The sequence below is a fragment of the Pecten maximus genome, chromosome 15, assembly GCF_902652985.1.
Source record: "Pecten maximus chromosome 15, xPecMax1.1, whole genome shotgun sequence".
NCBI classification, from domain to species: Eukaryota; Metazoa; Mollusca; class Bivalvia; order Pectinida; family Pectinidae; genus Pecten; species Pecten maximus.
Window position 1 is genome coordinate 37,098,289 of NC_047029.1, and position 27,511 is coordinate 37,125,799.

General features: G+C 35.8%; 2 protein-coding genes across 2 annotated transcripts in view; one reads left to right on the top strand and one right to left on the bottom strand.

Annotated features, from left to right (window-relative positions):
- Window positions 1-6,687: 6,687 nt before the first annotated feature.
- Window positions 6,688-17,648, bottom strand: LOC117344318. Its single transcript, XM_033907040.1, has 10 exons — window positions 17,522-17,648; window positions 15,943-16,038; window positions 14,723-15,527; window positions 14,155-14,251; window positions 13,265-13,399; window positions 12,761-12,884; window positions 11,580-11,720; window positions 10,317-10,663; window positions 9,755-9,896; window positions 6,688-9,432 (listed from the first exon to the last, which is right to left on the bottom strand). Exons 2-10 carry the CDS (start codon window positions 16,031-16,033, stop codon window positions 9,044-9,046), a joined length of 2,271 nt encoding a protein of 756 aa, XP_033762931.1. The 5' UTR covers window positions 16,034-16,038; window positions 17,522-17,648; the 3' UTR covers window positions 6,688-9,043.
- Window positions 17,649-21,500: 3,852 nt separating this feature from the next.
- The window catches only part of LOC117343133 (cilia- and flagella-associated protein 69-like), a 34,232-nt gene continuing 28,221 nt past the window's right edge, over window positions 21,501-27,511 (top strand). The window contains exons 1-9 of the mRNA XM_033905448.1: window positions 21,501-21,843; window positions 22,846-22,908; window positions 23,336-23,401; window positions 24,240-24,426; window positions 24,708-24,806; window positions 25,095-25,168; window positions 25,474-25,552; window positions 26,268-26,445; window positions 27,294-27,469. Of these exons, the coding sequence (XP_033761339.1) occupies window positions 21,712-21,843; window positions 22,846-22,908; window positions 23,336-23,401; window positions 24,240-24,426; window positions 24,708-24,806; window positions 25,095-25,168; window positions 25,474-25,552; window positions 26,268-26,445; window positions 27,294-27,469 (1,054 nt within the window). The 5' untranslated portion in view covers window positions 21,501-21,711. The remainder of the gene's footprint in view (window positions 21,844-22,845; window positions 22,909-23,335; window positions 23,402-24,239; window positions 24,427-24,707; window positions 24,807-25,094; window positions 25,169-25,473; window positions 25,553-26,267; window positions 26,446-27,293; window positions 27,470-27,511) is intronic.

Genomic DNA, 27,511 nt, shown 5'->3' on the forward strand with positions numbered 1-27,511 from the left:
TGGTCTTTAGAAGTCCCTATACCACATAATATTGGTCTTTAGAAGTCCCTATACCACACAATACTGGTGGTCTTTAGAAGTCCCTATACCACATAATACTGGTAGTCTTTAGAAGTCCCTATACCACACAATACTGGTGGTCTTTAGAAGTCCATATACCACATAAGGTTGGTCTTTAGAAGTCCCTATACCACATAATACTGGTCTTTAGAAGTCCCTATACCACATAATACTGGTGGTCTTTAGAAGTCCCTATACCACATAATACTGGTGGTCTTTAGAAGTCCCTATACCACATAATACTGGTGGTCTTTAGAAGTCCCTATACCACATAATACTGGTGGTCTTAAGAAGTCCCTATACCACATAATACTGGTGGTCTTTAGAAGTCCCTATACCACATAATATTGGTGGTCTTTAGAAGTCCCTATACCACATAATACTGGTGGTCTTTAGAAGTCCCTATACCACATAATACTGGTGGTCTTAAGAAGTCCCTATACCACATAATACTGGTGGTCTTTAGATGTCCCTATACCACATAATACTGGTGGTCTTTAGAAGTCCCTATACCACATAATACTGGTGGTCTTTAGAAGTCCCTATACCACATAATACTGGTGGTCTTTAGAAGTCCCTATACCACATAATACTGGTGGTCTTTAGAAGTCCCTATACCACATAATACTGGTCTTTAGAAGTCCCTATACCACATAATACTGGTGGTCTTTAAAAGTCCCTATACCACATAATACTGGTGGTCTTTAGATGTCCCTATACCACATAATACTGGTGGTCTTTAGAAGTCCCTATACCACATAATACTGGTGGTCTTTAGAAGTCCCTATACCACATAATACTGGTGGTCTTTAGAAGTCCCTATACCACATAATACTGGTGGTCTTTAGAAGTCCCTATACCACACAATACTAGTGGTCTTTAGAAGTCCCTATACCACATAATACTGGTGGTCTTTAGAAGTCCCTATACCACATAATACTGGTGGTCTTTAGAAGTCCCTTTACCACATAATACTGGTGGTCTTTAGAAGTCCCTATACCACACAATACTGGTGGTCTTTAGATGTCCCTATACCACATAATATTGGTGGTCTTTAGAAGTCCCTATACCACATAATACTGGTGGTCTTTAGAAGTCCCTATACCACACAATACTAGTGGTCTTTAGAAGTCCCTATACCACATAATACTGGTGGTCTTTAGAAGTCCCTATACCACATAATACTTGTGGTCTTTAGAAGTCCCTATACCACATAATACTGGTGGTCTTTGGAAGTGCCTATACCACATAATACTGGTGGTCTTTAGAAGTCCCTATACCACATAATATTGGTCTTTAGAAGTCCCTATACCACATAATACTGGTGGTCTTTAGAAGTCCCTATACCACATTGGTGGTCTTTAGAAGTGCTTATACCACATAATATTGGTCTTTAGAAGTCCCTATACCACATAATACTGGTGGTCTTTAGAAGTCCCTATACCACACAATACTGGTGGTCTTTAGAAGTCCCTATACCACACAATACTGGTGGTCTTTAGAAGTCCCTATACCACATAATATTGGTGGTCTTTAGAAGTCCCTATACCACATAATACTGGTGGTCTTTAGAAGTCCCTATACCACATAATACTGGTGGTCTTTAGAAGTCCCTTTACCACATAATATTGGTCTTTAGAAGTCCCTATACCACATAATACTGGTGGTCTTTAGAAGTCCCTATACCACATAATACTGGTCTTTAGAAGTCCCTATACCACATAATACTGGTGGTCTTTAGAAGTCCCTATACCACATAATATTGGTCTTTAGAAGTCCCTATACCACATAATACTGGTGGTCTTTAGAAGTCCCTATACCACATAATATTGGTCTTTAGAAGTCCCTATACCACATAATATTGGTCTTTAGAAGTCCCTATACCACACAATACTGGTGGTCTTTAGAAGTCCCTATACCACATAATACTGGTAGTCTTTAGAAGTCCCTATACCACATAATACTGGTGGTCTTTAGAAGTCCCTATACCACATAATATTGGTCTTTAGAAGTCCCTATACCACACAATACTGGTGGTCTTTAGAAGTCCATATACCACATAAGGTTGGTCTTTAGAAGTCCCTATACCACATAATACTGGTCTTTAGAAGTCCCTATACCACATAATACTGGTGGTCTTTAGAAGTCCCTATACCACATAATACTGGTGGTCTTTAGAAGTCCCTATACCACATAATACTGGTGGTCTTTAGAAGTCCCTATACCACATAATACTGGTGGTCTTAAGAAGTCCCTATACCACATAATACTGGTGGTCTTTAGAAGTCCCTATACCACATAATACTGGTGGTCTTTAGAAGTCCCTATACCACATAATACTGGTCTTTAGAAGTCCCTATACCACATAATACTGGTCTTTAGAAGTCCCTATACCACATAATACTGGTGGTCTTTAAAAGTCCCTATACCACATAATACTGGTGGTCTTTAGAAGTCCCTATACCACATAATACTGGTGGTCTTTAGAAGTCCCTATACCACATAATACTGGTGGTCTTTAGAAGTCCCTATACCACATAATACTGGTGGTCTTTAGAAGTCCCTATACCACATAATACTGGTCTTTAGATGTCCCTATACCACATAATACTGGTGGTCTTTAGAAGTCCCTATACCACACAATACTAGTGGTCTTTAGAAGTCCCTATACCACATAATACTGGTGGTCTTTAGAAGTCCCTATACCACATAATACTGGTGGTCTTTAGAAGTCCCTTTACCACACAATACTGGTGGTCTTTAGAAGTCCCTATACCACACAATACTGGTGGTCTTTAGATGTCCCTATACCACATAATATTGGTGGTCTTTAGAAGTCCCTATACCACATAATACTGGTGGTCTTTAGAAGTCCCTATACCACACAATACTAGTGGTCTTTAGAAGTCCCTATACCACATAATACTGGTGGTCTTTAGAAGTCCCTATACCACATAATACTTGTGGTCTTTAGAAGTCCCTATACCACATAATACTGGTGGTCTTTGGAAGTGCCTATACCACATAATACTGGTGGTCTTTAGAAGTCCCTATACCACATAATACTGGTGGTCTTTAGAAGTCCCTATACCACATAATATTGGTCTTTAGAAGTCCATATACCACATAATATTGGTCTTTAGAAGTCCCTATACCACATAATACTGGTGGTCTTTAGAAGTCCCTATACCACATAATACTGATGGTCTTTAGAAGTCCCTATACCACATAATACAGGTCTTTAGAAGTCCCTATACCACATAATACTGGTGGTCTTTATAAGTCCCTATACCACATAATGTTGGTGGTCTTTAGAAGTCCCTATACCACATAATACTGGTGGTCTTTAGAAGTCCCTATACCACATGATACTGGTGGTCTTTAGAAGTCCCTATACCACATAATACTGGTGGTCTTTAGAAGTCCCTATACCACATAATACTGGTGGTCTTTAGAAGTCCCTATACCACATAATACTGGTGGTCTTTAGAAGTCCCTATACCACATAATACTGATGGTCTTTAGAAGTCCCTATACCACATAATACAGGTCTTTAGAAGTCCCTATACCACATAATACTGGTGGTCTTTATAAGTCCCTATACCACATAATGTTGGTGGTCTTTAGAAGTCCCTATACCACATAATACTGGTGGTCTTTAGAAGTCCCTATACCACATGATACTGGTGGTCTTTAGAAGTCCCTATACCACATAATACTGGTGGTCTTTAGAAGTCCCTATACCACATAATACTGGTGGTCTTTAGAAATCCCTATACCACATAATACTGGTGGTCTTTAGATGTCCCTATACCACATAATACTGGTCTTTAGAAGTCCCTATACCACATAATACTGGTGGTCTTTAGAAGTCCCTATACCACATAATACTGGTGGTCTTTAGAAGTCCCTATACCACATAATACTGGTGGTCTTTAGAAGTCCCTTTACCACATAATACTGGTGGTCTTTAGAAGTCCCTATACCACACAATACTGGTCTTTAGAAGTCCCTATACCACATAATACTAGTCTTTAGAAGTCCCTATACCACACAACACTGGTCTTTAGAAGTCCCTATACCACATAATATTGGTCTTTAGAAGTCCCTATACCACATAATACTGGTGGTCTTTAGAAGTCCCTATACCACATAATACTCGTCTTTAGAAGTCCCTATACCACATAATACTGGTCTTTAGAAGTCCCTATACCACATAATACTGGTCTTTAGAAGTCCCTATACCACATAATACTGGTGGTCTTTAGAAGTCCCTATACCACATAATACTGGTCTTTAGAAGTCCCTATACCACATAATACTGGTCTTTAGAAGTCCCTATACCACATAATACTGGTCTTTAGAAGTCCCTATACCACATAATACTGGTGGTCTTTAGAAGTCCCTTTACCACATAATACTGGTCTTTAGAAGTCCATATACCACATAATACTGGTCTTTAGAAGTCCCTATACCACATAATATTGGTCTTTAGAAGTCCCTATACCACATAATACTGGTGGTCTTTAGAAGTCCCTATACCACATAATACTGGTGGTCTTTAGAAGTCCCTATACCACATAATACTGGTGGTCTTTAGAAGTCCCTATACCAAATAATACTGGTGGTCTTTAGAAGTCCCTATACCACATAATACTGGTGGTCTTTAGAAGTCCCTATACCACATAATACTGGTGGTCTTTAGAAGTCCCTATACCACATAATACTGGTGGTCTTTAGAAGTCCCTATACCACATAATATTGGTGGTCTTTAGAAGTCCCTATACCACATAATATTGGTGGTCTTTAGAAGTCCCTATACCACATAATATTGGTCTTTAGAAGTCCCTATACCACATAATATTGGTGGTCTTTAGAAGTCCCTATACCACATAATATTGGTGGTCTTTAGAAGTGCCATGTTTAGAAACTGTTTACCCATCATGTAGTCTGATTTCTGATTCCATAACTTTTTAATTTTCTGAACATTCTGTTATACCTGCTCAATCGCATTCACAAAATGCAATTACACTGCGATTTCCTCTCCGCGACACAGTGTATTAATTGGTCCAATCCGCGAATACCATTGATAAACTCCAACCTCTGACCTTTTTTTTCAATAAATCCAAACATATACATCCACATTAACATTTCTTGATGGTTTTTTTTTCTTTATTTCTTTTTCATCTCTCCCTGTTGTTTTGTTTTTTCAGCATCTCTATTATTTACTATTGTATCTATTATTTATTTTGCTTATATATATTTATATTTATGTATATATATTTTATTGACCTTTTCTCTTCGCTTATACTTGATCTTCTCTATTGTAAAGCAAAACTTTCCTCTCAATTATAATCTTTCTTTTCCTCCATTAACTGATAATAAACATATAAACATATAATATATATATCGTTACATGTATTAGAAATACAACCATACCACTAAGATTATTTATAATATTTATGATAACGGAAGTACGGAAAGGACCTGTATAGGCTTAGCCTGTTTTCAAATCCATTTTTATATCTAAATTTTATCTCTATTATGAAGTATTGTATGTAAATTAATTCAAATGTTTGATTGAATAAGATATTTTGAAATGAAAATAACATTTCTTACATCTTTCCTGCTACACAGGTAAAACTTACAGGTCATTTGTGTCCTGGGCCATATTTACCCCCTTTCTTTGTGTAGTTCTGTTAGGGCTGTCAGATTTATCTTACAATGTATATATCTTGACCTCAAGATTTATTACCATCCAACATGGACAATAATTTCTCTAGACTTTCCTCTGTACATACTGATACTGACGAGATTTATTCACCAATTTATCCAGCATTGTCTGTATACCACCTACAGGTTCCTCCGGTGGATGTCCTGATGAGCCAGATTCGTTATAAACCAAACCCTCCAAACAGAATGTTACAGTGGCTATATACATGTATTTATGTGTTCGATACCTTTCAAAATGATTTCCGAGACTAAGAAACATTTATAAACACAAATTTCAATACACCTCAACATTCATGTTTGAATTACAACTTAAGACAAGAGGCCTAATAGGTCTGTATCGCTCACATGCTTCTTGTTTGGTTTATTTGGTTTAAGGTCCTATTAACAGCCAGGGTAATGGAGGAAAGCTTCATGCTTCTTATGCAACTTTGAAGTTGATCTCGGTCATTAATGCAGTTGCTACGCTGATTACCCCTTTATTCAAATACAAGAGTACGCTAGGTTTGTTATCGAGAAATCCTTTGAAGCTTTTACCATATCTAACTCCACTGACCTTGAAAATTTGTCAACCGGCAACCGGGTTATTACCAAGTATCTAGACCGCTTGGTTATTGAGATAAATGCATGTAAGATTCTACACATTTGACCCATTTGACCTTGAGAGTAGGTAGGTCAAGGTCAATCTTGTAACCCTTCATCTCGGCATGCTACATGCACAATAGCAACGCCCTGGACCTTTTTGTTAATAAGACATTGTTTGAAAGGAAACGTTAATGATGGACAACTGCAGGCAGGTAACAGATGCTGTGCCATGATATATATACATATATATATATATATTAGCCCTTTGGCTATTTGGGCCAGGTTAGATAAAAACACAACAAAACTTTGGTATTTTTTTTTTAGAAAAGACAGATTTATTCCAAACAAGAGACCTAAACAAAAGAAGAGAACTTTTAAATCAAAACATGATGTTTGTTTTCTAGTAGAACTATGTTATATCATCTAGTACCATATATAAATTCAAAATTAAATTTCAAATAAAGAAAAAGATATTTTTTAGTCTGGGCCCAGAAAATATTCAAAGCAAAATACAAATTTTTTTTTCTGGTAAGCTACTTCATAATAAAGTTCTACCGGAAACCCAAAACCATGCTGACTACAAATTCATTTTCCTGTGTACATAAGTTAATGCCAATATTTAATTGCTAATTATCATTATCATATTTTTTTGAAAAAGATCAAAATAATAGCAATGAAATTTGTAACCAGTTGATCATCAGCTCATTTAGCAAACAATAAACCATTCATCTATTATATACATGTAATAATTGTCAGTTTGTCCAATACACGGTCTCCAAAATATTCTTTATAATCAGTTACCCTTGGCAGTCACAATTTTTAAACAATACTGGTATGATCTATCATGACCCAAATCAAAATTGGGTGAAGCTTGAGAACACTGCTGAACTTCAGGTAGACAAACTCCTACCCATACTAACAGCTCCCTAAACCAGTTACCAATTTTTTTTTTAAATTTCATTTTCTCTATACAATCTGAATACTTGCATATTTCAATAATTTTACCTAAACATCCAAATGTTTTCAATTAGCTTTATTAGCAGGTATATATACCTTGGCATTGAGGTCACCAGGTCACACTTGACAGGTCAACAAAGGTATTGCGAGATTTGTTCTGATCAGTATTGCACAAATTAAAAAAAAAAATATCTGAACAGTTCTGGTTAGAAATAACATTGCAACTTGTTGGTCTACTATTTAACAATCAAAACAACCTTTAATTTATATCTAAAGATACATAAAAATATATTATGAAATGCTTTACCTATATATACCTCCCCCCCCCATTTTTGGAAGAAAGAAAGAAAGAGATAAAAATATGACAGTATCTAAACTAAATATATTTATATATACATGTATACAACTTACCACACACAAACATTTCAAATTACATGTATAATGGCTACTAGTGCCACCAGATAATATTCTTCCTACGGATTTGTACGATATTTTATGCCTGGATATAAGTTTCTCCAGATATTTTCTTCCTACGGATTTGTACGACATTTTATGCCTGGATGTAAGACTCATTAACAACATGATCTAGAAATTCTCTCCAGATATTTTCTTCCTACTGATTTGTACGACATTTTATGCCTGGATTTAAGACTTGTTAAACATGATCCAGAAACTCTCTATAAAACATGATTGTCAGATAATCAAACCATTTAAATTTTGACATATTTCTCTCCGAATCACTAGTTTAAAGTCCTCTTTTCTGGACTATTTCAATGATGACAGTCTAACACATAACATTTACAATGTATATGGCACATAATACTTGCTAATAACGCATTTATCTGCAAATAAGCCCCTGACCAGAAATAAGCACCATTCTTCATTTTTGCAGAATCATCAATTTTGCAATATTAAGCTAAAAACTGTTCACAAATAAGTCTCCCCTATCCAAACTTTATACTTAACTCTTACAAAGGGGAAGGGGCTTATCTGAGGATAAACAATACCACCAGAAAATAGCACTTTAGTGATTTTCCATCTATCATGGAAGGTTTCCCTACATTATAATAGACATTATACATGTAATTACTTACCTAGAGACCCCCACATTTTTTTTTTGTTGGAATTAAATCCTTTTATTTTTTATTTATTTTTTTGTTGGAATTAAATTCCTTTTATTTTTTATATACTGTTGGATCATTATGAGGTGTCCTCCGATCCTTTGTCTGTCCATTTCTATCAACATGTCACTTGTCCACAGATTCCTAACTATATTAGATATCAATCTCTCAAAACTTGTTAAAATCCTATATATGTAATCAATGAATCATAATGCTAAGTAACTATGGTTTTAGTATTAAAATACACAAGATCTTCTTAATTAATTCATAATTATTTCAAATTTCAAATTAATGAAAATACAACATAAAATTAAATCAACCAAAACAATATGAAATGTTTCAATTACTTGTAGACATTGCTTTCAGAAGAAACTATGCTAAAATGTTGAAAGACAATTTGTAGGACGCATTAAAACAACTTCCAATTCAAATTATTTCGTCTCCACAATTTGAAAAATTTAAAATTCTGTGACAAGGGCATATTGAGAGGCAAATATTTGGTGGATATACTACAGTCCAGCCTCGTAAGCCTAAATCCTTTTGGACACGATTGACATTCAATAGACACTCAAGTTAAGTCACAATGACACTTAAACAAGAGCTGAAAAATCAGGAATATTGCCATCTAGATCTGTAGCAGGCACGAGATTTTCGAATCCGTCATTTCTTGGACTTTCGATTCTGTCTCTCAGCTTCTTCTTCACAATTCGCCGCCTATTTCTCCCGGTACCATTCTGCAGTGATCCTTTATAAGGGCCGCTCTTTTTGGAAACACTAGCATTGGAGGTATAGGATACCGTGCTGCACACTGATCCCTGGCTTGACATACAACTGGACACAGAACTGGGGCGACGGAATCGGGTAGGTCCCGGAGCGGGTGAGGAGACCTCTGATGGCTCGTAGATGAAACAATCCAGATCGTTCTCCGACAGGTCAATGAATGGGTTCCTCGTGGAGAGTAATTTGTCAGTACTTATTTCTGTAAGATAAAATTTTAAGCCATTACAGTTTGGAATGTTATCAGCATGACTGTTGTGAGCAAAGTTCTTAAAATATTCAATAGCTTACTTTGATCATGATCACTCGTTTAACTTGTAAAAGGTGAATTCTAATACTGATGTACATACTTTTGTTGATCCCTCGTTTAACTTATAAAAGGTGAATTCTAATGCCGATGTACTTACTTTTGTTAATCCCTCAGTTAACTTGTAAAAGGTGAATTCTAATACTGATGTACATACTTATGTTGATCCCTCGTTTAACTTGTAAAAGGTGAATTCTAATACTGATGATGTACTTACTGTCTATTGCTGTGACAGCTTCGGAGGCTGACAGTCGTTGTGTCGGATCTCCAGCCAACAGGCCACACAGTAGTTGTTTCATGTCCTGGCTACAGTCATCTGGAATCAAACAGTTCCGTACCATGTCTGGGTCACGCGCCATCTGATAACAAACGCAAATTTATAATTCAGGATATTGCAGACGAAGATTTTATGGATCAATCGATTTGAGTTTTTGTGATCATTTTTTAATTTTCCTTTTGTTGTTTCTAAAGGCTATATGGTCTCATGATGGACACACGTATGGTCCCAACATGGACACATGTAAGGTCTCATGATGGACACACTTATAGTCCTATGATAGACACACAATGGTCCTATGATGGACACATGTATGGTCCTATCATGGACACACGTATGGTCTTATGACGGACACATGTATGGTCTTATGATGGACACACGTATGGTCTTATGATGGACATATGTATGGTCTTATGACGGACACATGTATGGTCCTATGATAGACACACACCAATGTCAGGATGCCAGTTATTTCCACATTTGGGATGCAAGATATACTCACCGATATGATGATCAGCAGTTTGACTTGTGCAGGGTCAGCCACATTCTTGTAGTTGTTCTGACCTCCGGTAAACGCATGAATCAGTAGATGAAGCTTCCTGTACATGAACATCACTGTGAGGCCCCACCCGTACACATCGCTCTTTGACGTTACTGTCCAGACCTCACCTTCTTTCACAGACATTTGAGGGAACCGACACTTCAAAAAGTTGATACAGGCCTCAGGGGACATGTACTCAGCGGTCCATCCATTGTAGCTGAGTTGATCATGCGGCATTTTGGCTGAGCCAAAGTCTGTTAGTTTCACCGTCCACCCTGTAGCTGTCTCCAAAATGCAGGTGTTTTCCGCTGTAACAAACAAAAATACAGATGATTTCCATCAGAGGGCCTGTTAGATTTAAAGACGCTGAATTCATTTTTAAGCTATTCAATTATACAGATGAAGGATTTTAAAATGTCAATCTTTTTTTCCAATGATGAAAATTTTTAATTTTAAGATAGCAGTTCTCTACTAATACAACAATCATAAGCTGTGTTGTCATTTGGTCAGAGTCTACAGACTGTTCTCGAGCCGTAACATTTCAAAGGAACATATTCCACACCAATGTATTCAAAAGATTAAAGTCTCAAGAGACCTATTCTTACGGCCTTTTGTCCAACATGTGTCTGTAAACAACTTACATGTTTCGACTTTCTCGAAGAAACCCCTACTGCGTTTAATGTTAATTGTAATTTTGTAGAAACCTTCCATGGCCCAAGTTCAATGAAAATTGTAAATTGTATATGGCCCCCATCCACTACAGAACTGAGGATTTTGATGGTATGTACATGGTGACCCTAATGGACCCTCAGGGCTGATGGACGGGGCCAAAAAGGGTCAAACTGTCCAACAAGCAAATGTACTTCAGAAAACTCAGATGACCATTAAGGCCACAGGTCTCATTGTAAAACATACAATGGAACATGTTACTGAATATGAATTAAAACATTTAGCAAGAGAGTAGAGTAAATAAAGTAACCTGCCTCCACTCCAATGGATCTTCGGTCTTCAAATCTAAATTAATCAAGCTTTACACAAAACACCAATAAATTTATCCAACTCACAACACCCTAATACTATATCAAAGTTCCATGCCTTACAAAAAAGTCTGGACTTTTCAGCGTAAGATTTGACCCTTAATAATATCATACCTAATATGCCAAAAATGTGTGAATAAGATGAGTCCTGTTTATGTAAATATCGCACATCAACATTTATACTTACGCTTTATGTCCAGATGAATGATGCCATATATCGCTAAGTAGGCGATAGCAGACAGGCCCTGACGATTGACGTTTGAAATGAACTCTTCTGTCACAAGGTGTTGAGTATCTGGCATCAGTGTAAATAACAGCAATGATGTGCCTACAAAATATTTTTCAAGTTTATATTTTGATTAGCTATTTATTAGGGTTTCCATTTAACAGATTCAAAATGTAATAATTTCAATCTTATGGAAATCATGTTTTAACAGTTCCTAGTCTTATCTGCATCATAGTTCATAGATACACAAATAAAACATCACAAAGTTGATAGATAGTCAAATAAAACATCACAAAGTTGATAGATACACAAATAAAACATCCCGGTGATAACTGAATGTACATCCAAACATCCTGATTGCTTCTTTGACTAACCCTTCTGTGTATGATAAACGGTATTTGTACAATATTTTACCTGGTATGAGCCCAGGTGCCTAGTGCACAGAAAAGGGGAAAAAGTGAGGGGTGGGCTTGTCCCAAAATAAGACCCTATTTAAGAGGCAAAATTTCGACTGCCATCTTGGATTTTAACATTGCAGCGGATACTGTAAACATGGAAATTTACGCGAGGGGGAAATTTATGCTAATTACACGGAGTCCTTTTGATCGCAAAAATTTCCCCAGCGCATATTATTTGGATATCAATTTGCGTAATCTCGAACTACAAATGAATGTGGATAGATATCGAAAATTACCTCTACGCATATAGTTTACATATCAAAATCGTGAAATTAACCCACCACGAAAACAATCACATTTACAGTAATCTGATCTACACAATAACATCATTCCATTCAGATCTTTAACAACAAACTACAGATGACAGGTACAATCTGAAGTTACGTGGAAAATAGGTTATGTTCGGTCACCACATAATTTGTGAAGACAGATAAAAAGCCATGAACCATTTTTTCATTGTATTATTTTCAAACAATAAGATAAAGGTGCTGAGAACTAAGAAATATTTTGTAGAATACAGACATCTCTATACAGTAATAAGTGAGGCTACAGTAATTTTATCATCACAGAGCTTCAATAAAACACTCCCCCTTTCTCCTCTTATAGATATTTTGGGTCAAACCTTGATATTTCACACTGTTTTAAAGTGTTAACCAATATTGTAATCCGAACTCCAAATCTTACCGGAGTATTCCATCAGGATTTCGTCTGTGCCCTCTCTCTTAATCACACCGTAAAATCGGGTGATGTTTTGATGCTTCAGCGACATCATGATTTCAACCTCCGATTTCCTGTAGTCGTTTGTCATCTAACAAAAAACACCACTTATGTAACAGGTACATTGGAACAGCATATGACCAAGTAATATACACTGATCAATTATAATGCACACCATAAATGGAAATGTAACAAATAGATTGATCACAGCAAAATGTAAGAAAACATACCTACATTTCATGATAATGAAACCCACAAAATTCAAATTCAAAAGATTGAATAATAATTGAATAAATATAACAATCAAATGAAGTATTCAAAAATCAAATTCAAAGAGAGAGACAGGTTAACTACAGAATGCTGCAACAAAACTTTCCTATATTCTGAAGAATCATCAAGGTAAGATGAAAGCACTAAAGATGTGTTGTCAAGTTTTCTTTTTCTTCATAAATATATAGAACACAAAATTACCTGTTTCCTGACAAACTTGGCCTTGGTAGTCTTGTCCTGACAAAGCTTTACCTCACCAAAGTTTCCCTTGCCCAAAACTTCTGTCGCTGAGAAGTGTACATCTTCTGTGTACTGTCCTGCCTTTGGTCTTAGTCTCTACAAAGGGACCAAGGTCAGTAGACATTATAATCAAAGGTCAGTGGACATTTTACTCCAAGGTCATGTGACATTATAATCCAAGGTCAGGTGACATTAATTTATAATCTAAGGTCAGTGGACATTATTATCTAAGGTCAGTGGTCATTTTACTCCAAGGTCATGTGACATTATAATCCAAGGTCATGTGACATTATAATCAAAGGTCAGTGGACATTATAATCTAAGGTCATATAAGGTCAGTGGACATTATAATCTAAGGTCATGTAAGGTCAGTGGACATTATAATCGAAGGTCATATAAGGTCAGTGGACATTATAATCTAAGGTCATATAAGGTCAGTGGACATTATAATCTAAGGTCATATAAGGTCAGTGGACATTATAATCTAAGGTCAGTTGACATTATATTCTAAATAGGTCAAAGATATTTTAATCCAAGGTCAGTGGGCACTGTAATCTGGGGACTAATTATATATATATACACCACAAAAAAATAAAAGAATTACAAGAGTTAATCTTAAATCATTAATTCAGTGACCATTTTAGTGACAATCTAATGTTCAGCAGTACATGTATTTGTGTTGAAACCATGTATACTTTCATTGTATTTTCTGTATATTCCAAGGTAATTACTGTTTGTACACCAATTCATCATTGAATATAAATTCATTTATTCACTAGAGTTTGAGTGTTGCCACCGAAGTGAATACTTTTGCAGTATTCTGATATTAAGCAAAAAATCAGCATACATACATCATACATGAGAACACCATGAGTGCCGTGGGAAGGAAGAAACTCGCTCTTCTCCAACATCTCTTTGCATGCTTTATCTGTTCCAAACACAACATGTCTGAAATAAAATATAGCATATTTTATTAAGTATTAAACATCAATCACTAAAATGAAAATGGTGATCCAAAAATATCCAATAGAAAAAAATTTAATAGTTGAACTTCCAAACATGTCAATATTCATTTGAGGACCAAAACCAAAATTAAATTTTCATTGTAAAAAGAATTAGTTTCTATTATTTCTTACCAGGAAATAACTCAAAACCATGTTTACTGGCAATTTGTGTTTTTTAACTGTGTATATAAATGTATTAACATATCAGGCATAAATCTTGACATATCTGCAGATGCTGTCGACACAGGCCTTGAAAGTCTTGTCAAGGCTCGTCTAATTAAAAGCAACATAAAATCACTAAGTCCACCTTCATTTCATACACAAACAACTGTGGGACCCATGTCAAGCCGTTTTTATCGTAATACACTAACATTTTCTTCAATTAATGCTCCCTTATAACAGCAGAGTTACTTACCCTTCCTTGAAACAGGAGGAGGGTGTCACTGCAGCATTTTTTGAAGCTTTTATTTTCAGCAGTAGTGCATACAATGCCTTCTGATAGTCCGCTTGATGATTCCCAGAAGTCAGCACAATATTGAGGTTGGATAAATCTTCCACAGGCTTTGAACCAACCGTCCGGACCTGGACTCCAAGAGATGGAACTGTTTCTTCAACAATGGGACATTTCCTATTTACTGCATGAAAATCTTCGTAGTCATGTTTGTCTTGCCCTGGAACAGCCTTGTCCAACTCTTTGTCAATATCGTTGATCATGCCAGATAAATCTTTATCATGTGTGATATCTCCAGGATCTTGAAACTGGAAGCCTGTATCTGGAAGAGTGTCTTCTGGGCAGGTGAATTTTTCATCACTTCGAAGATGCATTTTCTCGATGAACAAAGACACATTTTCTCTTTCTGGTGAATATGGCATCGTCTGGCTTGCCAGTGATTTTGGTGAGAGAAAGCGTCCAGGGTTGAACAACTGTTCACTTACTTCCACTGACGTACTCCGCGACGTCCCGATGGCAAGTCTTTGAGTGTTGGCCGTGTCATCCTCTGGTTGAGCTAGATTGTCAAACATTGATGGAGGATGCACATCAGGAGAGGGAGTTGCCAGCTGCATGCGTGAGGAAACCTTGATGTTGTAGGGATCTCCTGTATCGTTGTTGACCACGGTCATGGCTCTGTAACTTCCTCCACTGAAGCCATTGTTGTTGGTAGTAGTCGCCTCATATATCTTGGGGGAGAGAACTCGGGTTCCAAACATTCCACTTCCTTCTGTTAATTATGAAATTCACTTTATTTTACATTAATTGATATAAAGGTTTGAATCTTCACATCAACTTAAAAAAATACTTGTTGCTTTCTGTCCATAACTCATACACGCTGTTTATAGTAAAAATTTTAACTCTATCATCAAACGAATCCCCATGCCAGTACATATTTTGTTAAAATTTCCAATTCTGTATGAAAGATTCTATTTACAATGAACTGATATTTTGGTATCTTAATATTACTGGAGCTTCGATCTACATATAATCAAAATAAGGACAATTAAATTTCCTGTCAGAGTTTAATGCCAACTGATTATATATTTATATGGTCTAATATAACATATCATATGTTCATAGTGTTCTACAATCTATTGACCAACAGCAGGCTCTTGTAACGTGATTTTATATGATATATTTACCAAAAGGCCCTTGTGCAACAAGCTTTCCTAGCTGTTTCCTCTTAACTGGTTCCATTAGAACATTTGGAATTCTCCCCCCTATGTCCTCCATGTTTCCTGAAAATGAAGACAGCGTTTTATTATTCAAGCTGATCATGAAGAGCTGTATATATATATAATCACTCTACATGTATTTTGAAGGTATATAATAAGAACTGAGCTAGGTAAAAATCAGAAGAGGGGAAGGATATAAAATAAATACCAAAAATTCTTATAGCTAATATTTAAAAATAAAAATTAAAAAAACAAACAAACACACACACACCCACCCAAACACATGTACACATATACAACACAGTACACTCAAGACTATTTGCTGACGACAGTATCATATACAAAACCAATTCAAAACAAAGACACAATAAAACTACCAGAAGATCTACACGTACACGCAGCAGCACAATATGGGAAACTTATTGGATGATGAAGTTTCACCCAGACAAATGCAATATTATAAGCATAACACCTAAACGAAACAAAATACACCACCATTACATTCTCCACAATCATATATACACTCCAAGAAGTAGACTCCAACAAATATTTAGGCCTCGACAGTGGACACACTACAAAACAACCTAAAATTTTTGTAAGACTTTACATGAGGTTCCACAAAAATGTAAATATCCTAATAATAAATGTAAAAAATATTGAGATATGAACATTCAAAGTCTTATATTATAGGACTAATTAGTGGTACCTCCTTCCTATAGCAGCATTATAATTACATTGCACTACACTTGATCATGAGGACTTAGAAGCACATATATCCCCTACGTAGACCTTGAAGTCCCCACACACAAAATCACCAAATCTTATCTTTTATCTTATATATCTGCACTTAATAAAAAAATAATAATCACTGCATATAACCCTCTTCACGCCCCTTTCTCCAATTGATGCTAATGTAACTGCCATTTTTGACGGAATTAGCAAATCCTAAAGAAGAACAGGAGTTTCCGGTGAGCTGAACATGTGGAAATTTCCATTTAAAGGGGGGGGGGGGGGGGGGGGGGGGGGGTAAAGGCTTGATTTACTAAACTACGATTGAAATTGTTTCTTAGCAATTTAACGTCTCTGATCATACTACACAATTTAACAATAGCACAAAATAACAGAACATCAACACCTATAATAAACCCGATTAACAATAAATGTACAATGATGATAATCACATTGAGTCATTGACCACTGCAGTGATCACATGATCATGACGTATGACTGTAGTTCAATGAAGGCCTACGTACTTGATACTGCAAACACAGACAAACACGATTATAGTCATCATTAGTGATATATCTGATAAAATCGCATGAAAAGGAGATTCACACGAGATACTATTAAAGTATAGGCCTATTTGAAATACGAATTCCGTGAACTCCATGGTTTAGATTTCGCCATTTGCATTGTCGGGACATTTTTAATCGGGAAGTTACATTTTTAGTGCCACAAACAACACCGCCAACACTTGAACAAACTTTGACATAAGCGTATTATTGAAGACTGGCGTGTTATTAGTCTTGTAACTGTGTTAGCTTACCGGATTTATGCGTAAAATCCAGAATTATTAACCGTTTTCTTCTATGTCACACCCCGAATTGTCCTTGGTTGACTTTTCCATGACGTTTTGGGGATTCCCTACAATAACGCCACCTGGTAGCGGATGCTTTCATTTTGCGCGGTCACAACGATTGAACTCGTTAGAAAAGGACTGACCTATATTATTATTATAATACTTGTAACTAGTATAGCATTGGTGAAAACTTTCAAGGCCTGTATTGATATGCACAGGTACAATGCTAAAGTTTTGAAGTAGATCTACAATTCTATATATAAAGTGGAGCACTCAAACCAGTTAATCCTCCTAAATGCTAACAAATGTTGCGACGACACTCCGGAATAGTCCGAATTTTCTGACGATCTTACTACGTAGGCAGCTTGAAAGGCGATATTAACATCAGAACCCTTCGGATTATCTCCGGAAGTGCCTGTGAATACAATTCCAATACTATAACCCAAATACTTCTTTTTGATAAGATTTGTTTGTAGAAACGTATAACTCGAAAATATAGAAAAACATATTTCCCCTGTTACTGCTTGAACATTGATTTTAAGGGTTACCTCCCTTCTTCCAGAAAGAGGTACATGGGACTTGTAGCACTAAAACGTTTTTAATTCTGTACACATTAACTTGTAAAAGAAATAGCAAATAGCACAAGAAATGGTTTAGATGAAAACGATATGAATATTTGAGATAACCACTGGCGGATTTAGGGAGTGCCCCCCCCCCCCCCCCCCCCCAAAAAAAAACAAACAAACAAACAAAAAACAAAAAGGAACAAATTTAAATCAAATTAAATTAAAAGTTGTATGAATCTATTGTTAAATACTTTAGAATGCAGGATTTTGCATTCACCTGCTAAACATTTTCCCGGTGCATCCCCCTAACTTAAAATCCTGTGGCACCCCCCAGCTCCCTAGCTGAAAATGACATATCCGACATTCTTGATACCTATATCTATTTATAATTCACGTGACAGCAGTACAGTCAAAACATTTTATTGTCATAAGGAACAAAGACGCAAACGTTATTGTATCTTATGAAACGTCCACTCTGCAAAGTTGAAAACGACTTCAAACTTAAAACAATCACTAACAGAGAGCACAAAATGCACACCATCATGTTCAATAATCGCTAAAAAGAATTGAGAAAGAAAAGCATGAGGTATTTTGAGACAAGAAAGCGAGGACGATTGTCGTAGCCCATTAGAGTGTAATGTATTCGTCTTCTTTGTATCAGAACTGCACATAAAAGCTAGTTTTACACCGTGCCTGTTTCTTTACACGTTTATGATTCTACACACGTGTATTGTAACTAAACACGTGTATTGTAACTACACGTGTCTGTTTCTACATGCGTGTATCTTAGCCTCACACGTGTCTGTTTCTACATAGTGTTAGATACTTACCCAACTAGAAGTGAGGAATCTCTCATCAAAGGATATTAATATACAATGGAGAATATGGAATTTTGTAGACACCTAAACAGGTGGTAAGAATTAGCAACTATGCTTAGTGGAAGACCGATTACAGCTATTGCTTTTCCGATATGACCTACACGAAGTTTAGCTTAATTTCAATTAAAAAAAAAATCTCCTGGAAATTTGTGTCCATAACTATTTCTGATGCATATAAAAGGTTGTTGACAAATAATAACACGCCTCTCCCTTAGTTATTTCCAACATTTTTATTAAACATTTGGTACTCCGTATTTCCCTCCAATTAAACTATGATACTGTCATATCCTGGAGCCTGTTCCTGGATTTCACTTCCGTTCTGTCTATATATAACGTTAACGTCTGGATTGGTGTCTTATACTCTATAGTTTATTTCTGATAACTTATTTTTGAGCTGATCTGCGTTTGTATAGACAAATATTAGTCGTGGTGGGCCTCTGACTTTGTATCCCTGCTTTGTTTTTGCTTCTTCACATGTTCTCTTCGTCTCTGTTGTGTTTTCACAATATATAACACTGTATAAGCTGTATAAATACATATCTTTCTCTTCTTCATTGTTCCTTTCTATTTGTTTTCCAATGTTAATGCACATATTAACGAACTTTTATTAGAAAAATAAACTAGAATCTATTCATAGTTTTTATCAGAAGTAGATCTACATTGTACAATACAGTACTTGCATTAGTAGCCTAGTTCGGCATTTTGTTTTGGCCCCGGATATGACGCGACAGGTGGCGTTTCTGGTCAAGATGAAGTACGTGATTGGTCAATGTAGCGGTCAATGCAAAATGCAGATATACAGTTAAAAACGAAAGTTAAAGGGACCTCACGGTAAACCAATCTTTATTTTGTATTTTCTATCATATTATTGGGTATATCTTTAAAAAAAATAACCTTCTGAACAATAACCATTCGAATTTGATGATGTATGTACATAAAAACAACAATTATCAATTATTATGGCATGTGTAATATTTTGGCATGGATTATCATAGACATTAGACAAGTTTGAACGAAAGGAAAGTCGAACTGTGTACCAAAGTGATTGTTGCCCGAGTCCGCTTAGGTCTACCGCTAAACTATTTGTCTTTATTAAGTATTTAGATATACATGTATATCCGAAATATATAAGATTATTTGTATCAATATCTTATAAAATCTCTCTCTTCTTCTTCTTCCCCCCTCCCACTCCCCCTCTCTTCCCCTTTCTCTCCGTCTCCCTCCCCTTCTGTCTCTCTTTCTCTCTATTTCTTATAAAGTTAGATTGTAAATATGTAAATAAAACTGCCAACATGTAAATTTTCTCTCAATGTAAAATTGTATCGGGAGAGGGCTTAATATAAGTTGGAAAACTTGTGCCCAATCCCTTTGTAATAGATTGTAAATTACAAATAAAATATGTTTAAATAAAAAAAAATCAATTATTAAAAGGTTATCACTCTGAATATGCAAATTTTGTAACATATACGATAAACGCATGCGCACAACAAACTAAAACACATTGAAACAAAAATGGCTTCCAATGTGAATCGACTGCGGTTGGAAACGATAACAGCTTCCGCAATGAAGAGAATAATAGGGAAATGGGTCAAACACAAACCTAGAATTAAACTTGGGAAGCAGTACAATATATTGTAACAGTTCAAACATGAAAACAGCAGTAATACGGACGCCGCTCGTATTCTGCTTGATTGTTTGATAGTAGGTCATGACAATCTCGCTAATATTTACACAAACTCGGTCAAATTAACACAAACTCGGTAAAAGTTCCACAAGCTCGGTAATATTTACACAGTCTGTACCAGTACATCGCTACTGTCACTATACTATATGAACAGTGTTTACACTTATTTACACATAAATATGTGTGCCGTAATATATACAGAACCTGTTTAACATTTAAACCACTGTATAATATCGTTATCCAACTAACCCAGATGGAATATAGATATCGCCTTGTAAACTATCGTCTGCTTGTGTTGCAACGATTTCAAAACAGTAACGTAATGATTTAAAAATAATTTCCGCGCTAAATTAAAATCAAAATCGATTGGTCAAGCAACGTTTTACCGTGATGTTCCTTTTAAATTGAATGCAAGCTGAATAAGTGGATGCATCTATTCAAATGACACATTTGCAGTCCTATTATCACCAAAAATGATTGAAACTGATATAATTTTGTTATCCGTGCTGAAACTGCGCATTTATTAATTAAAATGTAGTTCATTAATTTATTTCACCGGTAGTTTTACATTATAACCACCAGCATTAAAACTGTGCCGTTTATCTTTTTAAAAGATATTTCTTGTTTAATGCTTAGCCTGTTGTATAACCAATTTATAATTGATCTTTATGCAATTGTATGTACTATAAATTATCATTAAATAACAAAATATTTTGAAATGAACAAAACTATTTATTTCGGATTCCCATAATCGTATAGTTTGACAGTTCAAGGGAGACAACCACGACTAGTACATCCGGTTGTTTACCTAGCAACGATGAAAAAATGGCGTCTTTATTGCCTCACGGAGATGGCTGATTTATTTTTCAAGTGACAACTACCAAAATACGACGATAAGATAGTAGTCATCCGTGACAACACATAGAAGGGACATTCCTCTATATTTGTGTATTTTTATTTTGTGATATGTCGTAAAAGATTGCATTTTAACCGTGTATAAAGTTTGACATTTTCCAGCGTAAACAAAACATGGCCGCAACACAAATGTATAACCCGGCAGGGTTCTCGACCAACAATATGACTCAGGCTGTTACTTCAGACAAGCCTGTTATACCTCTTGTAAAGCACATAATTACAGATGAAGAAATTGGACTTCTCAAGGTAATTACGATTTTGATTTGTCTTGATCCCGTTGAAAATATTCTCGCGGTCTCCTTTCATCTGCTCCAGGGATACTGTGAATTGAAACTTCACTGATTGTATGTTCTTCCGAATTCTCGATCGGATTGCAAAACCCTTCACATACCTGGTATCATGTTAGTCTGTTTGTATTTGGATATATCATGTTAAATAAACGTTTTAGGGGCTAGATTATCACTAAAAATGACATCATTTTCTGATAACCAACTATGAAGGACCGAAATACACATTTGTAGGCTTTTAACAATTGTTCAGGTCCCTATGAACACACAAAAATATGAAATAAATTTAGATATGTATAGGTTATTATTAGTGTGTACATGCAATGACTCTTTATGACACCACAATTTCCCAATCAGTACAGCAGTGGTATTTGGCACTAATTCTCTAGCTCATACGTTACATGCATATTATTGTTTGTATTTCATGTCCCTCGGGCATAGATTACGACACTTTGCTATGCCTGTGTGAGTTTGATACATATATATTTATAGAACCTTAAATGAGTTTTTGTTGCATTTGAGATTTTATGACACAAATCTTAAAATCTGAAGACATTTTCCAGCTAGGGAGATGATGTCTTTAAATGGATGTGGGGTTAACTCATTTTAAAAGCCAGCTGGGAACTTATGGCATTTTAATAGACCAGACCTGTATTAACTGAGGGACGTATATACAAACCAGTGAGGAAGTTAACTGTTTTTAATCAATGGACTAGCATGGGTGTTAATTCTTTGTAATGGACCATCTAGGGTGTTAACTTCACTTTTTAATTGACAAGGGATGAACTTATTTTAATGGTATTAAGCTGAGGGGGTTAACTCTTTATAATGGACCAGGGAATGAACAAATTTTATAGTTGTAGATCTTGGCACAACCTTGCATATTGTATACATAATAAGTACCTACATAGTGAATATTTATTTATAACATTAGTAAATATCATACATGTACATATTTCAGGGTTCCAAACTCCAGCCAATCAACATGAACCGAGTGGTGAAGTTATTAACAGATCCACATTCCGTAAGTGTTCAATGAAATTTTAATCTTAAGTACCAAATTCGTATTTAACTGATAATGAAATATTCATGTACAATGTATTATTTGAAAAGAAGTTAACTAATTGATATGTATGAAATATTCCAAAATTTTCTCTTTTAAGTGTTAATTAAGTTTTTGTCTTTCACAAGTTGATGTATTGTCCCTATACCTTTATGAAAAATGAAAAAAAAACAGTCCATTCACACTATACAGAGGGATCCACTTTATCTGAAAAGGTCCCAATTCATAAAAAAAACAAACAAAAAAAAATGCTACAAACCCTGGTAAACTCGCATTTGATTTGAATTTTAGATACAGTTATGTATTACTTCTCTACCGGTATTTACATCCAACATATTTGTGTCAGCATTATAACATTCTAGAAATCTTATTTGTTTCCGATTTACAGGTGATGCTCTATGATCGTCACATCAATGCACTACAGCGACTTGTGAGACACTACGAAAAGGGATTTGTATCCTTTCTAGTTCATACTTCATAAGTAGCAATATTCTTACTCAGTCTCCCTGTCAAACGCAAGGGTAAACCACAGTACATGCAGAAAATCCCTATTATAGTCGTCCTAAATGAAAGGAATGTGTATTACCATTGCACTACCCAACCACTTACAGTTGAAACTTAACTTTACCCATTGTACATTAAAGTCCAGACTCATTGTGTCTTTTATCTGGGTTTGTGTTGAAGTGTGCCAAAAGCCTTTTAATTGAAGCAATGAAATTGAAAAGGATCCCACTTATTTTCACCACAAATCTTAAAATCTTATTTTCAACAAAGCCTTTAAATTGAAGCATTGAAAATTAAAAAGGATCCCACTTATTTTCACCAAAGCCTTTTAATCGAAGCATCAAAATTGAAAAGGATCCCACTTATTTTCAACAAAGCCTTTTAATCGAAGCATCAAAATTGAAAAGGATCCCACTTATTTTCACCAAAGCCTTTTAATCGAAGCATCAAAATTGAAAAGGATCCCACTTATTTTCACCAAAGCCTTTTAATCGAAGCATCAAAATTAAAAAGGATCCCACTTATTTTCACCAAAGCCTTTTAATCGAAGCATTGAAATTAAAAAGGATCCCATTTATTTTCACCAAATCAATTCAAACTAAAGAGATCCTATTCAGTTTGAGACTCCCCATTTATAAAATAAGCCAAGGTCTTGATTTATCATTGAGACATCATATATCAAAATATTCATTCAAATTTATTCCTTCATAAGGATATCTACCTCCACTTTGTGACCAAGACATTTAAAACATGGCTACTGTATATGTTTTCCTTGACCAAGTTTTCAGCCAATGAAGGATTTAGTTCAGGTATGTAAGGTCCTGAATGTCTGTTCCGATAAAACCCAAGAACGACCCATGTACGAAACACTCATCTGTGATATACTAAAGATCTGCAGCCTGCCATTCCTCAAAGAGAAGTCCTCCGACGAACTCATCTACGAACAAATTGTCACGGAATCTGTATCCCAGCTCGGTAAGTTTAAATCAAACGTATTTCAAAACATTGGAAAACATGTTACCAATAGTTAATTTAAGTTAAATTTTTAAGATAGTAAACTTTGTGGGCTGAGGATGTTGAATTTTATCAAAGTAGAAATTTGAGATTCATATTCCATAAGAGGCTGACTTGTCTGTTGACATTAATTTAGTGTAGTTATCCATGAAAATGAAATGTAAAAAGTATCTGTATAATATAATGATTGCTTTATTACAAAATGTCACTTATAGTTTGTTACTATTTGTGTGTTTATTCAGCTTATCTGATGAGAGTCCCAAGTAGAGATGTGAGAAAACAGATATGTAAAACGTTGGTGAGCTTCTACACTGAAAAACCTGCATCTCAAGACGTTCAGAGTAAGTTCTATCGCTTCACATAAACAATATAATGATTTGTTCACTGGAAAATCTGCAACTCAGGAAGTACTGACTACGAGTAATTGTTCTACAATATAGCCCACTCCCTACTTCAGGTCAAAGTTCATTTGTTGGTCCCCTGGTCTTATTGCAGGGTAGTAATATTCTATATATGTATTCAGTATATTGACCTGAAAACTTTAAACATGTCTTAACACTTTGACGTCATTTCAAACAAGTTTCATACAAGTTTTCACTAAACAAATAAAACATTTCTTTTTTTTACAGAGCACAAACCGACATCAATTTCCTACAACCAGAAAATCATAGAAAACAGCGACGTCTCGGAGACACTCGTTAAGGTGAGGCAATTACATTTTGTACCTGTACACCTGTTTTCATATCAAATTGAAGATTAAATTGATACGATCATTTAGAAAAATAAGCTTTCACTCTTCCAGCTCTGAAAATCACTTTTTGAATGTTATTGAAAACATCTGAATTCCAAAGGTGATGTGAAGTATACATATCTTATATTTTATAAGCAGAAAGATCTACTTTTACACAGAAAAACATATTTCAGATTTGATTGAATTCAAAAGTAATGATTTAGTCATTGTTTATGTTGTAGTCATTGTTTATGTTTTAGTCATTGTTTATGTTTTAGTCATTGGCCCTACTTGAGAATGACATAGCTATCAAACTTGCTGTCTTAGATGTTCTCCAGCACTTCTCAAAAAATTCAGGTGAGTCTTAGGAACTAGATATAATATGAATCAGATATAATTTTACTAATAAAATAATTCAGGAGATATTCCTAATGTGTTTTGAAATTCCCTTAACTTTATCATGGTGAACTGTTACAAATTGAACTTTACTGGCAGCTCATTGTAGAGCTATCAAAACTGATATTTTTGACAGTATAAAAACAGTAAACAAATCAGTAGAGTAACTCGCTGATTCAATTAAATTTAAACCAGCAAAATCACGATAATTTCAGTTTTTCTGAGTTTCTGAAACATGATCAGTGATAACTCAGGCGGTTAGAGCGCCGGCCATGTAATCTCAGGTGAGGATCCGAGATTCATGGTTCGACGCTCTCTACCTGTAGTGGTCTAGGGAAGCTGAGAAACGGGCCGGTCTGTACTGTTGTGGTTGTGTCCTTGGGCAAGGTACTTTACCCTAATTACTTTGGATTGTATGCAACAGGCCTCCCATATATATGTTGTTCACCAACTACAACAAGGAGATTTAAAAGAACAGGGAGATAAATCAAACAGCGGAACAAACACATAAACAAACAATTGCAGTAGAAGTCTTGCCTACATTCCTGTTGATTTGGGACACCAATGACAGTCTATTGTATCCCACTTATTGTGTATGACTTCTTTTGTATAATGTTTTTGAATTACTTATAAGGTGCATATACTGATGAAAAATTCTTCATTCTTTTTATTACAGCCAAAAACTGTGACCAGATGTTGAGGGTAGGTGCAGGAAATCGCATTTGTTCACGGATGACTGATGCTGACGCTAGTGGTCAGTTGTTGTTCCGCTCTGTCGACATCTTGTGGAACCTTCTGGAGTTTGGTGATCAGGGACAACTGGCTACTCAGCTGGACAATCTCAGCTGTATCAAGTGAGAATCTAGCATATTCACTCAACCTACCATCACCCTAAACTTGCAGCCACACTCAACTTACTTCCCCCCTCAACCTGCAGCCACCCTCAACTTACTGCCACCATCTACCTACCACCAGCCTCAACTTACTGCCCCCCTCAACTTACAGCCACCCTCAACTTACTGCCCCCTCAACTTACTGCCCCCTCAACTTACAACCACCCTCAAACTGTAGCCACCCTCAACTTACTGCCCCCTCAATCTACAGCCACCCTCAACTTACTGCCCCCTCAACCTGTAGCCACCCTCAACTTACTGCCCCCCCCCCCCCTCAATCTACAGCCACCCTCAACTTACTGACCCCTCAATCTACAGTCACCCTCAACCTATTCCCTCCTCAGCCTGTAGCCACCCTCAACTTAAAGCCCCCTCAACTTACAGCCACCCTCAACTTACTGCCCCCTCAATCTACAGTCACCCTCAACTTACTGCCACCATCTACCACCTTATACCTAAAACTCCCCAACCTACGGCCACTCGAACCCCAACCTCCTACCATCCATAACCTATAGTCTTATAAACAAAGATTTATGTCCCTTTTTCATTAAATTAGTACAATGAAAATATATACAAAATGAATGGGGAAATCTATATTTTGGATACAAATTTCTTTGTGCAGTTACTTTTACACAGAATTTCTTTATATATCTGACATTGATGATACTGATTCAATTTTTTGACATGTTGTTATTTTTGGCAAATTTAAGCTGAAACTTTGGTTGTTTTTGTTTTGTTTAGTGAAGTGATTGTGGCAAAGATGTTTTATAATCATTCTGTAGTTTACAAAATTGTGTGTTATTTTGCAGCCAATTACGAGATGCTTTCATCTACCAGCTTACTCAAGGATACAGCCATTATGACCGTCAGCTGAGGAACGATTTGCTTGTCATAGCCACAATGATAGCCACCAAGTGTCCCAATGCACCATTTGTGGAGACAGGCTTCGCAAAACAACTCACTCTCTTTGCTACATTCCAGGAAGGTAAACATAATTAACTGTTTGATATATAATTAGATTAGGATT